Here is a 16,462-nt window from a genome sequence, read left to right on the forward strand (position 1 = left end):
TTACTTGGCGCCAGACAAGCATAACCTGACCAATAAGTTGCCACCAGTTCCATCAAAGTATTACACACAAAAGACAATATTCCTCCGTCCAGGAGAGCAACCACTAACCTTCGACCAGATACTGTCTTGTGCTCTGGATCAGCAGGAAGATGCTGTGGATGAGGCGTATGAGAGGAAGAAACTTCGGTATGCTCAACTAGCTGCTGAAGCAGGACAGCGAGGATGGAGAGTCCGAATTTACCCAATGGAGGTGGGTTGTCGAGGATTTGTGGCACATTCTACAACCCAGTTTCTTAGAGACGTCTGGTTCAGTGGCTAAGAGTTGCGTCGCACAGTGAAGAACTTATCTGAAGCAACAGAAAGGAGCAGCAACTGGCTGTGGTTGAGAAGGAAAGATTCTGGATGGGGATCTCAAGCACAATAGAAAGAAAGCAGGTAAGTAAGCTGAGCTGAGCTGAGTGGGGGATGGAGGGGGGTGATGCTGGGACGTTAGAATCACTGCCCTCTTGAGGTGTCGTGGGCTAGTCAACCAAACACAGAGGATGGAAGGGGCCCACTTGAAGACCCCAGAGATGTACCCTACTTAGCTTAATCCAGACGGTTGTCATGCTGATACGCTCGGGAGACCACACTGGATTGATCCCCGGAGCCAGCATCACAGCCGTTGTGCTGATGCGCTGGGGAGGCAAAATGAGCTGATCCCTGGAGCCAGCATTACACTTCAATCAACACCAGACAAAAGGATATCTAATTCATCAGACGGAAAACAACGCAAATGGGTGGGGGTGCAGATGGATCACATTCATTTACTGCAAAGCTACGTCTTAGTTGGTGCTTATCTTGGTGAGAACCGAGTTCAAATCAGCATGAAGTTCAACATCTACTCTCATGTAATGGAAATCAAGTTTCAATTGATGAGCTTTCTTTTATGAAATTAAAGTTTTATTTTACTTTTACTGCAATGTAAGACTTTACCGTTGTATAAATACATTTCCCAAGTCCAGTATATACACAATTGTAGAAATTTCTTTTGGGTGTGAGAAACTGGTGTCAAATCTTATTAGTTGTTTCTAACTTGTGGATGCCATACTTAATTTCAGAGTGGAAGGCATTGGTAAGTATCCAACATTTCTGGTCAATTTAATTTAAAGGGAGAAATGAGAATTCCAGTTGAGGTTGTGGGAATTGTTAATACTAATAATATGACAAGTAACCATTAGGAGAATACACTGAAGTCCCCTCTGTCACTGCTTCTGGAGGCTAGTACAGTTAAACTGCACTATACGTCTGAAACAGTACTGTTTCGTAAACTAGGCCTATAATGTTTACACTGTACTTTGTGTTCTAATACATTTAGGAATTTGTATATTACACTGTATAGGGTTGTACTAATTCTGAAAAAAAAAACACACTTGATTTGATATGTATTTAATTTAGGAGACACCTCACTTTCCCCTTTCCCACGTAAGATAATTACAGAAGACAAACTCAACCTTTTTGTCATTGTAAGGGTGTGTTTATAAAATATAAGTAGTGCTTTACCAGTGAGCCAAAGAAATATCAAATACAGTATATATCTGTAGCACGGCCATAACCACAGCTGACATTCTACAGAGGTCAAACTTAGGTTTCAAGCTATAGCTGGCAGTGTTTATATGACGGCTTGGCATTTACTATTCAACCTCCCAATCTGTTACATGGCAAACCAACAGAGAAAATTAAGGAGTCTTTGTACTTTACCAGAATTGTACAAACAATACATGAGCATCAGCATTTATGATGCAAAGAAAACCGAGGACACAACCTTGTTGTTCTCATAGCTAGTTACGGCCATGGTCTGTAGTCAGTTCATCTTGTCAAATAAAATACACAGCTTGTATTACAACTGTCTCTACCACAAGCTGTGTATAGACATAAGTACTGTATTGATGACAATCAGCAGTCACCCTAGTTGCTGGGGTATAAAAATCCCCGGCTTTACAGCTAGACCCTCATAAAACTACTCTTGAAAATTGGTTTCTTCGCATTGCTTTGTTGTGACATAGCATGCTTCCCATGTTTTAAAGTCTATACTAATATCGGAGAACAAATATGTATTAAATAGTGGAGAGGAGGGGTTAGTGTAATTTAAAGTAACCTTTTAGTAACCCAGAAATCATAGAAGGGCATGAAATAAACCAATCCGTTCCAGACCTAAAAATGTGATGGCCAATCAGAAGATTTTGTTATTGAGGGTCTAGCCAGAACACTGGAAATGTATAGCTCAAGTCAGTCACTCTGATCAGTGGCTGTCTCCTGGGATGTTGGCATAAAGTGGTCCTTGACTTTTGGTTGCAGTTGCAGACCAGACTGAAGATAGTCTGATTTATAACCAGCTATTATGCCCCTTTAAAGAGTGGATAAATATTTGCTTTTACAGTCAAATTAATAACATCTGACAACAATAGGTCTTATATACTGTAGTCACATGCCACGTGATTCAGCTCCTTAACATGCATCACATTGCTTCATAATGCACCCAGATTATTTCCTAATAGAATGTTCTGATTTCTGCATATCATGTTTTTGTAGCACACAAATGAAATGCTTTGCATTCTAGAGAAGAAAGCCACTGTGCAGACTGCCTGGCTCTTTATAAAGCTGCACCTCAGCTGGGTGTTTTATCTTTCCCTGCAATAGCGGTACACTGATTACCTCCTGCCCACATTCTGCACATGCTAAAGAAACCTGCTAGACGGTTGACTTACTGTAATGGAAGGTTTTTCAATGCCCTGCTGATTTGGCTAAAAGGTTATAAATTGAATCCTTACACAGGTGTCCAGTGTGTAAATGAAAGTCTTAACACAATGGTAATGGGTTTAGTGAACCAGCGGAGAGATTACCATTAGTATCTGCTAGTGTGCTTTCCAGGGAAATGTCATGTTTGCGTCATCATTTCGGCTTCGGGTTGTGGCTTTATGTTTGCTACTTGGGAAAGCTGTTGCAACCTAATATGTTGTGTCTATGATAAATCATTTTCTTACAGTCTAAACAAGAACACTCTTAATCTATATATTTACAAACATCATTAGTAAGCTGTACACCATTATTATGTACTTCTTTATTGTACAGTACATTGTTTCATTTAAAAAGTCAATTTGCCATAAGAGCAGAACAGTACCAATGGCAGCAATACCAGGGAATTAAACTGTACAGAATAAGGAGGAACAGCTGTACGTGTGTTCAAACAGAAGCCCACGTCCTTGTCTGTGTCAGCAGTGCTAAAGCAGACCCCTTTCTTCAAGGTGAAGAATCAGCTCTCCTCCTCACTGCAGACACTTGCCCATTCAGTTTGTATCCTGTCACAATTTGCCCTCAAATGCTTCCAAGCAGCACACACCGGGGATAATGGCCATGCCAGCCTTGGTTGTGTAAAGTCTTTAAAAAACAAAATAACAAAGTCTAAATCATCCCAGCCAACCACGGAGGAAGGAAGAGTCCGATGGTCCCCAGCAAACACACGATAATAAACATCCAGAGGAATATACGGTCGATCACCATGGCTACATATTTCCAGTCCTCCTTCACCTGCAGAAGAAAAAATACTTTTTTTTATTTTTTATATTTCCCACTTTTAATTAAGAGAAACTCAGCAACCTGTCCCAATCAATTAATGTGAGCTGATGGGACAAATGGGTTTAATTTAGCTTTATTCTGTTTGTTTGATGACAGTAGGGTGTGTGGCTGTAATCCTGCGAAACTACTATAATTTCAAAAGTTTTTATTTCATTTTTGTAGCTGATTATATGTGTATCAGAGATTGGGAAAAGATAATTGCCCAAATTATTTTGGAACTGGCCAACGTGCCAATAGCTAACTTTGTTTAATACAGTATCTAGTGTATATTGTCTTTCCATTAACTACTTTTATTATCTCAGTAGAAATCTGTGTGTTTTGGCAACACTTTACTTCAAAGTTGCTGGAACCCCATGAAATTTACAAAGAATTGTGTTTCTTGTAAACAGGTTATTAGTATTCATTCAGTGTTTATGGCATTCACCCCCTCCCCACCTGTTTAGTTCACAGAGTGAATGAATCTTAATGGAAGAAGCATATGCCTGCAGCTAAAACTACTTTAGGTAATAAAAATAAGCTTGTAAAGCCAATAATGTCATATTTCTGATACAGCACACAGGAGGCTAAACTAATTTTATAAATCATGCAGTTCCATTCTCTCTATATATCTCTAATGTAACTTTTTGAAACAAACCTCATACTATACTAGGTCAAAGTAAGTTCTCAGCTTGCTTGCTTTATTTTCAGGGTGGCTGAAGCTGCTTCATTTCCTGTCTTCAAGGTTAAAGAATGCTACTGGCTGCAAAGCATGTCAATCAATAGGGAAAGCAGTTGGTTCGATCGGAAAGAAGGCGCTAAAGAAATGGAAATAACCACTTTCTTGGTGAAAGGATCAAGTGCAAGACAACCTGAAAGCAAGACTGCAAACAGAGATGTAACCCTTGCTTTGTACAATATGCCATAATTTAAAATGAAAACTCATGTTTGCTATCACGTGTTTCTATCAAAACTACACATTTCAGAACTACCGCATATAGCATATAACAGGTGGTATTTATGAAATTATATCATTAGCTAACACCACTTTAAGTTAACACTAAGGTAATTACCAATTTGTCATAATCAAAAGGGATAACCCAGCCGAGACAGCCCTCACTTACCGAGAAGTCGGCGTCCTCTGCACGCAGGTGGTCTGCGATATAATGCACACCCTCCAGAGCTCGAAGGATGCTGGGCGACAAGGGGAAGCTCGAGTCCGACACCAGGTTGTCTATCTTGACGGGGCGCTGGGTGGGGTTCACTCTGCCCCCCAGGTGGCGAGTGGTCCTGTCCAGTCGGTGGTGAAGGGTGAGGTGGTGGGGAGAGAGGACGCCTGCGGGCTGGCGGGCAGGGGCAGTAGGAGCTGGGGAGAAGGAGGACAAGCCCAGCTCGGTGTCTTCATGCTTGTAGTCCACGTCAGTCTCCAGCCAGTATTTGGAGGTGCTGAGCTTGAACTCACCTGACTGGCTGTGCTGGTGCTGCTGCAGGAAGTGGTGGTCCTTCTTGTCCGGGGCCGGGCGCTTCATGAAGAGCCAGCGGGGGATGAAGTCCAGGAAGACGGTGCACACCCATTTGGGCATCTTATGGGTGCTGGGAGAGCGGTGGTGGACATTGAGCACAAACACGGTGATGACGATGGAGAGGGTGACAAAGATCATGGTGAAGAGCAGGTACTCCCCGATCAGAGGGATGACCAGGGAGGTGGAAGGGATGATCTCGGTGATGAGGAGGAGGAAGACAGTGAGGGAGAGCAGCACAGAGATGCACAGGGTGATTTTCTCACCGCAGTCAGAGGGGAGGTAGAAGACCAGAACAGTCAGGCAGGAGATGAGGAGGCAGGGGATGATGAGGTTGATGGTGTAAAAGAGTGGGAGGCGGCGGATTATGAAGAAGTAGGTGATGTCTGGGTAGATCTCGTGGCAGCAGTCGTACTTCTTGGTGTTGTAGGTACCCACAGCATTGATGATGGCCCACTCTCCGCTCTCCCAGTAGTCCTTCAGGTCCACGTTCATCTCTATGCGCTCCAGGTCAATCTTGGCCTTGTCATAGGTCCACGAACCAAACTTCATCTTGCAGTTCTGCTGGTCGAAGGGGAAAAATGTCACGTCGATGCTGCACGAGCTCTTGTAGATGGCTGGCGGCACCCACTGCACTAAGCCAGTGTAGAACAGGTGAGCCTTCGTCATGTGAGTCACCGCAAACTCCCCGTCTGCACTGCACAGCAACACACAACAAGAAATGCGTGGTGTTTAGACATACATCCCTAAATAATACACATACACACACACAGAGCAGCCTACTATGTGATTTAATGGGTCATATTCACAAAGATTATACTCATGAGTCATTATAAGAATTTTAATGTATAATAAAAGTTTATAAACAACAACTGTATTTAATTCAATATACTATAGGTCATGCGAGAGAACAGGTATATATAACACAAATGTTAATGTGTTGTACAGCAATATTTCAGCAATTGTTACCGCTCAAGATTACTGTTTGACTGAATAGGATGACTATCAAGACTTCTACTGAGTAAGAGGAAGTAGTTTGCATTTACTTGTTATACAGTACGATGTCTGGCACCCAGATCATTTCAGATGGGACCCGAATCGATGTGACGTTGTCATAATCTGCAGGATTCCATCGCAGCTTGTAGTCGTTCCACTCCTGAGAACAGTGGTTAGAGCATCACTAAAGAGAGCATTACGCTGATTTAAAAGATTATTAAAGGAGGGCTAATCATAATGAGCACTAGCACTGTTATAACTTTTGTATGCTTTGCTGCTCCAGACCCAGTACCTTACCTGTTTGAGCCAAACATTGGTTGTCATCATCTGATTCTTCTCATTCTGTTGAAGAAACAAAAGAGCTGATCAGACTGCCAGCTGAACATACTGAATGCTGAGTGTTATGATTGCTGTGCCAGTTGCAGCCTACCATTACATTATGAACGTGTTATAAAATTAAACTACAGCAATCAGCATAGAAGGCAGAAAAGTCAGAAGTTTATAGTGCTGTACAGTAAAAACTACCATGTACAGTAGTATACAGCCTGCCTAGACTTACCACGTCTATAAGCTGTGCAATGGAGAGCCCGAACTTGACAATTACGACATCAGAAATGTTACGGACTGGCCTGGGCCATCTGTTATAGCCGACAAAGAGATCCTTGAAGAGATTTTCTTCAGCATGGGAGTGGGTCCTCTCCTGGCAAGAAACTGCACAGACAGAGAAGCGAAAGGAAACTCTAAGCTACAGCGCTCTTTAAACAAAGGGAATAGTTTGCCCAAGGTACAGAAAAACACATTTTGAAGCAAAAAAGCCGGCAAAATGAATGCATTATGGATGCAAAAATTCTAATTTGGTGCATGTGGCTATTTCACAAAGGAATTGTACTGCTGTGCCAGCTGTGATGGAAATGAGCTGGGACCCAGTATAAACTAATTTCATTTAATGCAATACCCACCAGATAGAGAAGATTTTCAGTCACTAACAACCTTAGCTGGAATCAGGCTGGCTAAAGAATATAACCAAATATAATAAAACTGTAATATCCCATTACATTGCAAATCCACTTAACCACCCATGAGAAGGAATGATACAGTTGATGGATTGCTTTTAATTTAATGTCTTCCAGAAGGACTCACTAAATTAGGATAACTAGCCACATAGTCCTATAGCAAACCAGACCCTAAGGGGACTGTTAAGAATAAGAACAGGTACTGTCTATTTACTTATCAACAAAAACATATTAAGCATTACTGTTTTCATCCATACAAAGTGACCATAGTTCAAATTATTATTCCATTCTAAAACAAATATGGTTGGGGAGGGTCAAAGAATTAGAGGGCTTTTATCTTAAATCTACAAAAACCTATAAAGCAATGTTGTACAGCAAAGGTTTGATTCAGGGGTTGTGATAAAAATACATTAATTAGAACTTAAAATGTTTATACACACTACACAGTATGATTAAAAACGTTATTACCTTGATTAAGGATTATTGCTCGATTAGCTATGCTAATGTTCAACACTTTTGCAATTTTTTTTGTAAGTGTGCTCGATAAAATATGTTTTGTATTCATGAGACATCTCTGGGCTGTGTGCTTAGAAGAATTTCATTAAAATCTAACTGTATTTAATTGATGTTTTCCAATCAACTCATTCACAAACACGTTTTAGCATTACATTACTTAGGAGGTGTAAATATGGTAATACTTGATTTAAAGCTTGTTCAACATGATCCAACATTGCAAGCAGAAATGTAGCATTCCGATTGATTTATTTTACCTACTTATTTCAGCAGAAATACAATGCTGCTTGTGTTGCATCATTTTGTTTTACACAGTACAAATATATATTTTACATAAACTTTTTAAGCAATTCTTTTTTAAGATATTTGAGTACAGTACAATAATAATTCACTCCAAGCTGCTGAATTATACCAGCATTAGAACACCAGTTCCTAATAGCTTTACTCAAACAGCTCTTGCACTGTACACAGTATTACACCTTATATGACAAAAAGTGTGAGGCTGGGATGGAAAGATTGACTGCGTCATTTGCTGCTGAGAAGTCAAGAAGCATGAACCTCCCTTATTAAAGGAATTTCAGCAGTGACCGCCACTGTATCCTGATCCAGAATGAGAGGGACTGGTAGATGGGCAATTGAATGATAATCTAATCTAATATAAATACAGTATAATTGTAAATCTCGAAAAACTACTCACTTCTAAATCTTTTGTAGTCATCTTTGTATTACTTTAGTATAAATACATGTTAATTTGGATTCATATGTTGTTTTTTTCTGACTTTATGTGAACGAAAAGACACACATTTGCCCATTTTCCCATTGGAAATAGTGATATTTTGAAATATCACTGTCCTGGTCACAAAAGCAAAGTTTGTGGGGAATAATAGCCATTTTCTATACTTTTGAGGCATAAGCAATTAGGAAATAACACTTACTACCCAGGAACAAAAAATGTGTTACATAGTGTTATCTTTCTGGAGATTAGCTGCATAGCATTTTCATAACTTGTATAAATACAAGTAGCTTTCGGGTTAAGGTGGGAGAAGCTATAGAATTATGGGAGATTGGGATATGCAAATTGCAGCACTACAAGAGTCAGTCAAATCACGTGACAGTAGCTAAAAGGCTTCTACATTCATACCGTTTTAAAAGACAGAGAGTACAGCAACTGCAGACATGTTTCACACTGTTAGTGGCTCATCAGTGTAGTGTAATGGCTAACACACACCAGACAGGATGCAATTTTTTTAATTGGCGATGTGATACTTTAGCAGCAACATGACCACACACACCAGAAGCGACACAGTGGTGATGTGACAGGTTTGAAAACTGCTTGATCTACTCAAAAATCTGTTCAAAATTGCTATTGACAAAACTATGATCAAGACTGGTATATATTTTCAACATGATGAGAAAATGATGAATGTCTTCTTCGAGGGTATGTCAAAACATGTGACAGGGGTGGCCAATCCTGGTCATAGACAGCCACAGGGTCTTCTGGTTTTCATTCCACCTAAGTTCTCAATTACTTAGTTAAACCAACTATTTTCTTAATTGGTCAACACTAACATGTTTCCTAGGTGTTTGGCCATTGGTGATTTAAAGAGACCCAGAAAACCTGCAGGATTATGGCTCTCCAGGACCAGGATTTGCCACCCCTGACATATGACAATAAATCATACATACCAAGCGTATCCAGTGCCTTCAAAATGGGCGCCCATATATTGTCTCTTTATAATTGTGATGACCTTTTTCATAAAGCTCTGGGTATTTTTAGAATGGCAAGTACTGTATTAGTGTTTCGTTGGCCATTCTGGATACTGCTTCCCCCTGCTGGACTACGTGCATTGAAGCTGTTATAATAGGATTCAGTCCTATTAATTTTGCGATGCTTCAGTGCCGCCCTGGTGCCGCTCCCGCGTCGTCTGTGGTGTGAAAGGTACTTATCAGAAGTACAGGTTCTATTCATTTTGACGCATCGCTGCACAGTTCTACTTGCCGCACCGCATCAAGTGGGTAGCAGCCGTACCTGTACTCTGACTAGTGAAATGCTCAGTAAGCAAATACAAGTAGCGTTCGAGTTTGGGAGAAGCAGTAACTATAGAATTATGGGCAATCGGGATATGCAAATTTCAGCATTGCAATATACATATATATATATTGTAGCATGGGAAGGCAGCAGCAGGGCTGGTAGGTGACGTAATCACATACAAAGGAGCCGGCTCTCTTGTACAGTGGTATCAGCGCTACGCTTTAGCGTGAGAGGTTCCGGGTTCGCACCCACCTTCCACCTGTTTTCCCGGTGTGGCAAACACCTAAACACCGTGAGCGGACACACTCACGTGATGTGCCTACCCTGGATTCTAACGATATATATATTATAATTTTGTTTTATATATATATTATATATATTAATATATATATAAAGAGGCTCATTATCTATTAACAAATCAGAAAAACAGGCTTGCTACAGAAACCCCATCCATTCCATACTGAACTATGCTGGAAGATGTGTTTTTAAGAAAGCCACAGGCTGACTCAGTGATTGCTGCCTTTCCCCTACTGACAGTATATATTTCTAGAATGTGGTTTTGTTCCAGTGCCCTGGCGGTTATATCAACACACATTTAGTCTCCTGTGGTGTGTAACTCAGACCGAGACTGACCTGCGTGTGTACAGAGACACAACACTGAGGCACTGCTCCAAGATCACACCTGTTTAAAAGCACTAAGCAGCAATTAGCTCAATTTCACTTAGGCAGCATTTCTCAGAAACTCTGCAAAACAAAAATGCTTCTGGCTTGTGAGTCAACAAAGACACTGGGCTGGATTTATTATTTACTCCAAACTGTCGTTAGGGACATTTTTTCTAAAAAAAACACCAATTACATTTTTTTTAAATGAACAAGAAAACTGTTCAGAACGCCCTGTATTAAATGGTCGAGTTGTTTATGTGTAGTTTGGTAAAGTTATTGGGTGTGTTTTCCTTGACTTTCCAATTTATAGTAAATAGCCAATTATGTTTTGTCAGTCTTTGCCATCTTTTTTTCTTTATCGGCACCAGATAAATGAAGTGATGGAATGCATTCATCTTTTGCCTTGCGGTTCTGAGAGAATTTTGATTTTGGGAGTCCAGTGATTAGGTCTGCTGGAGATGGCACTGAGCCATCATGCAGGTATGCGCAGTTAATGCACTTGGACGTCATTAGAGAGCAACGCATTTTTCAACAAACACTTTATGGTAGTCAAGTATATGCATGTGCAATGCAATAGTGAATCAATCACTTTGGATTCCACATCAGCGTTGGCAGTAGATCTCAATTATATTAAAACCTGCCATGAATCTATTTGTCAAACTATTCCTCTAGACTGATCATTAGTATCCAGCTGCTCATATGTGGAAAGCTCTATGAGGAATAACTAATCATTGGGGGGATTTATAAATAAAGTCCTGATATAACAGAAGATATTGCAAGGCATTTGCTTTTAGGCAATTTGGGGAACACTGAGAACTTTGGAAATGTCACTGACCTAAGATACATTTGACTCCACCAGAAAGTAACAGAAGATTTCAGCCACTTAAAAAGTCAAACTCTGAAAATAGATGTTACCTTCATCTCCACTGAACAGAAAATAGGGGACTGACATGTAATATGTTTAGCTGGGTCTCCTCCCATTTTTCAAACTGTTCAAATTCTACAACTATAAGTTTCAGCCGGTTACATTTGACTACTGGGACTCTTATTAAGAAGTGTTTAATTGCTATTAAGAGACACTGACACCTCTACATAATTTATTCAATATTCTGAAGAAAAAAAATCACACCCTGAGCAAGTGTTGGAACACCTTGTGGAACTGGGCAATGTACTTGATCACATAGGTTACTGTGAGAGGATTAAATAGTTAAATAGGTTATGTGATTTCAGAACTGCATAATTATTCTCTTATACAGTGTGTCCACCCCATGGGCAATCAACACCAGCAGACTGGAAACTAATCACTATGCCACACATGGTGTTGCGCAATCAACAGTTGTATTTATGTTGAATTAAGAAGCCCAGTCCTACTCAGAAGTAATCGGTTGTAACTTTTAAAGAAAGGTTACAATTGATTGTTTTGGAGTAGAACTGAGACTTTACCTTTTTGTCTCTTCTTACCTCTTCCAGGCTATGGCAGCTTTAGAACTGGAGAATTTAAAGTTATCATTTTTTAAAGGCTGTCAGAAATACCTGGGATATAATAGGCACACTGTAGCTCCTGTGGTTTAAGGCATATTGTTGATGGTGGTGCGGAGTTAGGAGTTGCATGTGGGGTGCTTGTAGGACAACTAACTGTGGCAGAGGTCAATTAGGCGCTAATAGCTTCTATCAGAACGTGATGCTTACTTACACTGTAAATCAAGTTACACATAAACCTTATCAGAGTATAAACATTTTTTTAAAACGTTGTACATTCTTTACGCTGTAATTTTGGTTGCACTGACATAATGTGTGTTTGTAATCTGTTGTATACGATTTACTTTGAATTCTTAATTTAGTTTTACTAGTTCAACTGTTTTTTTTTTTTTTTTTTTTTTTTTTTTTTTTTTTTTTAATGAAGGAACATTAAAGCCTTATCTCCGGTTGTATATGACACAAAGCTAAGCTGAAATCACATGGTTAAACGTATTTCTGGTCTGCCAAGAGGTAGGCTGTTCAAACAGTCGTTTGTCGTTTCCTAACAAGATCAACATGTATTAAAATAAATAAATAAATAAATAAATAAATAACAAGCGAGGTTTAACAGACCCCAGACCCAAAGAAATGCCTCTTTGACCAATAAAAAAACAACTGATATGTTATTAAATATTTCTACTTACTTGACGTACATAAAATGAAACAGCAGAAAATCGTGTTCCTCTTAGAGAACAGCCTTGGTAAAACGTTTTCCATTCTTAACACGGCACAAAAAAAAAAAAAAAAAAAAAAAAAAAAAAAAAAAAAAAGGTTGCAGTTTTTGCTTATTCTTTTTAGTAGCTTCGTTACCTTAAACACGTTTTGTTTAAACTGGTTTTCAAACACTGGAGCGAAGGACTTCCCTTTCATCAACTTAATAGAAATTACAAGACCAGCACATTAGGAAATCCTGTTGGGATCATTCATGTAGACTGTCAAAAAGTAGACTTTCTGGAGAAGTTAAAACCCTTTTTTGACCTAAAATTACTAAATTAAACACAGAAGCAAACCGTCGGCTGATGTAAATAAAATAACGCAATGAAAGTTAACCACTGTGCTGGTCGCTGGACTCTGAACGCTGAACGCGAGAAACAGGTTCAATGTTGAGACAAGTCAATTGAGAACTTGGAGCTGTCCATTGCCGAAACGCTAACATTCAAGGCTCAGCGGAATGTAACGGGTTAGAATTGATAAATGAGTAGAAACTGCAAGGTCTTCATTAATATGATTTAATTATCCAGTGGAGCCATGGGATTGAATTAAATCAGTAGAAACCACCAATGCGAACTGCCATCAATCGGTCGTAATGCAAATAACTTGTCCCTCTGTTAGTGGCGTTGACAGGTTTACAAAAGCATCACTCTTCTGCTGCAGCCCTGGATAGGAAAAAAGCAGAACAGATACAGGTATTTACCACGCGAGCCATATAAACCGATTGACGTGCATTAGTTAAACAGCATCGCTTCGGGGAGCAAATGGTAACCGAGCCTGCTCTAGCAAAATTAACATTTCAGAAATAGTTCTGGTGGAGAAACGAAATAAAGGCATTCATAGCACTGCGCATCCTGTGTTGCAGCAAAATCATCAGGGATTACATTATTACAAAATAACTCTTAATAGCAGTTCAAAGGGCGTTACCCTCGTGTAATCTAAATTTGGAGAGGGATTATCTTTTGTAAATACATCTTTATAATAATCACGCTTTTGCGAGCAATGCCAGTATACCTTTGCCGGCAGTTAAATACCAACTTGAAATGGGAACTTTTGTCTACTACAATGTAAACCAAACGCCAGATTCTCAAAGCTATTTACTCAAAAATAGAAAGCCTCTTAAACTCTTAACAAGCCCCTACATTAGATGTCTGATGTATGTTTGGTATTTTTTAAGTGCATGTTTTCCAATCTGAAAAAAAAACGTGCAAATGCCCCACTTGTTTAAGAATTAAACATGTATCTTTTGATTAGATTTCAAACACATTTTAGCATTTGTATTTTGCACGTTTTGATATCACGTGTGTTTTTCTGTGTGCAGCATAGTGTGTTTGTGTTATCTGTAGCCTTCGTTTTACTGTGTGGGGACCGCTAACAAACAAACAAACAAAAAAGCTATTTCTCCGCAGTACAGATATTAGAGCGTAATTAAACTGATACGTTGTCCAGTAGACTATATTTAGTCCTTGCATACATGCATCAACATCACTTTTTAGATGAATATATCTTCCGTTTTTTTATTTTCAAAATTGGTCTGTAATATGCTGTAATATATACAGAATCGCAACACGTCGGACCCTCTTCATCCACGCACCTTCAACACAAATTCCACTGAGCAGTCTGTACAACTATTTGCTAGAAATGACACTCCTTTACACTGACTGAAGCTGTTATAACACATTTTACAAACGTGTATTAAAAGTCACATCGCAAATGCAAAAATCTGCCATAACTCCCACATTATGAGAACTATACTTTTTTTTTTTTTTTTTTTTTTTCTTAATCGAAAACCGGTCCTTAGTTTTTAATTTTCAAACTACCGTTTAAGTTCTAATAGACGCAGGGTCCTTTGAGTGAATTTGCAGATGACTGCATCAGCTATATTTCAAAAGGTCTTTTAATTAGATTTTTTTTTTTTTTTTTCCAAACTAGTATTTACCTTTGAACATAAAAGTACGAGATAACAGAGTAAATTTCCTCGTGTGAAACAAGGTTCTTCGAGGTTAAAGCTTCGTAGCCTTTCGCTTTGTGCACGTAAAGAGTTCCGATTCGATTCCCCTGGCATCACGCGGAACCCTATAACAAACATTTAAATGACTGCTCATTTAACCTGACAGCCTCGAGCTCTCTTTGACGCCTGTGCATCCTCCCTGATTGGATGATATCAGGAGCGAGGGAGGGGCCAGTTCAAGGGATGTTGCAGTCCGCGGCACAAAAGGAATATCCAGTAGAATCTGTCCCGAGAGCACAGCTGGGTTTGGTTTAGGGTTAGGGATAGATTTTAGGACTGGGGTTGCTTAAGGTTAGGGTTGGGGTACGATTAGGGTAAGGGTGGGTTGGTGTTGGAGAGGTGCCGAGCTCGAGGTGTGAAAGCTGGCAGTGCTTGGCAAATGCCCTAGAAACATCTACATCTGATGCCTGCAGGACACTTCCTATTGTATATTCCTTTCCGCTGCTTCCCGTCCACATAACAGGAGTCTTGGATGCTCATTTGGGTGTTGCAAAAAAGCAAAACCATTATTTAGTACAGCAACAGCTGCATGCCCTGTCACGGGTAACGAGGTGATTTTACAGCTTCTAGTAAGCCTTTCACTACATTAAATATGCCTATCAGAAATTAATACTTACGTCATAAATTAGAACGTTGATACCTACGGGATATTTGTAGTGCATGACTTTAATACATGTAGTATCAAGACAAAATGAAAAAGGGAAACAAAGCTTATTGTTTCAGGCATCACTATCAAGCGGTATATACTTTCCTTAAGGGAGCCGCTGCTGTCATTGCCTGTAAGCAACAACATTATTACAGTTTTTCTCACTCGCTAAAACACAGTTACTGATACTATTAGCACAATTCTCAACAGTTAACACAGACACCAAAACAGTTTCGTGATTTGCAAAACACCAGATACAATTGCAAAATCAAGCAAAGGTGTTAAATGTATTCGTTCATCTTGCAAAACATGATATTTACATCCATTCTTCAAACATTTAGGTTCGTGTCGTTTAACTCTTCAACCAAATAAAATACAACTTTCTATTTGAAATAGGTCATGCAATTCAAAGGCTTACATTACCAAACAAAAAAACGGTTTACACAAAACTTGTAATATTTTTGTCATATCAGGGACACTATATTTAGTTATTAATTAATAATTAAAATAATAATAATAATGTTCAGTGTCTGGTATTGCAATTATATTTTCATTCTGCATTACTGAGCCGCTCTGCTCTGTCTGGCCCCATAATTTCATCTACGTCGCAGCCGGCATGAGCAGCTCTTCTTTCATTCCTAAAAAAATAAATACCAGTAAATGGAATATTGATATACTAATGTACACGCCATATGCATGCATACTGTATAAACCAAAATAGGGAGCTGCATCACCACGCAAGCTACAAACTCAGTCAGCACTCACATATCCCACCATATTCAAATTTGACTGCAGGTTAAAAGAGTGTGAGGCATATTTGAGTATTTCGTTTTGGCCCGTTGCAACCATTGTGTTTTTCAGGGAACACACAAAAAAAAGATACGATATCAAAAATACATAGTTGGAGGACTGTGTTTTAAAATAAGTAGGCTTCCATTTAGATGTGCTGTAGTTGGTTTTGTTGGTACAGTACTACATTTTCATCAGAAGTATTTAATTCAGAACGATATGAGTTCACTTGCCAAAAGAGGCGACTGTGGACACGTGGACTGTTAAAAAAAATAAATTTAAATCCAGTGGGCCTACTTATTGTAGCAGTATATAAAACTCCCCATTAATGACCCAACAGCAAAATTAAATCTAATTGTTACCAGTGCACAGAACTACGTAAAACTTAAAGACAAAAGGTTTAAAAACAAACAAAACAACAACAACAACAAAAAACACAGTTTCCAGATTTAAAACAGT

The 16,462-nt window shown here is 39.2% G+C and overlaps 1 protein-coding gene across 1 annotated transcript; it reads right to left on the bottom strand.

The window, feature by feature from the left end:
• Positions 1-1,696: 1,696 nt before the first annotated feature.
• On the bottom strand, positions 1,697-12,572 carry LOC121317356 (neuronal acetylcholine receptor subunit alpha-2-like). The gene is made up of 6 exons (XM_041253204.1): positions 12,491-12,572; positions 6,667-6,818; positions 6,405-6,449; positions 6,158-6,267; positions 4,716-5,808; positions 1,697-3,567 (listed from the first exon to the last, which is right to left on the bottom strand). Exons 1-6 carry the CDS (start codon positions 12,561-12,563, stop codon positions 3,442-3,444), a joined length of 1,599 nt encoding a protein of 532 aa, XP_041109138.1. The 5' UTR covers positions 12,564-12,572; the 3' UTR covers positions 1,697-3,441.
• Positions 12,573-16,462: the final 3,890 nt, after the last annotated feature.

Source organism: Polyodon spathula, chromosome 6, assembly GCF_017654505.1.
Source record: "Polyodon spathula isolate WHYD16114869_AA chromosome 6, ASM1765450v1, whole genome shotgun sequence".
Classification (NCBI taxonomy): domain Eukaryota; kingdom Metazoa; phylum Chordata; class Actinopteri; order Acipenseriformes; family Polyodontidae; genus Polyodon; species Polyodon spathula.

Bases quoted from the DNA above. Each gene is read 5' to 3' on its own strand.
- LOC121317356 (XM_041253204.1), bottom strand. From the start codon at position 12,563: ATGGAAAACGTTTTACCAAGGCTGTTCTCTAAGAGGAACACGATTTTC. The intron at 6,268-6,404 runs GTAAGGTACTGG...CACTGTTCTCAG, and splicing joins CCAATGTTTGGCTCAAACAG to GAGTGGAACGACTACAAGCT. The intron at 5,809-6,157 runs GTAAATGCAAAC...GTTGCTGTGCAG, and splicing joins GACATCGTACTGTATAACAA to TGCAGACGGGGAGTTTGCGG.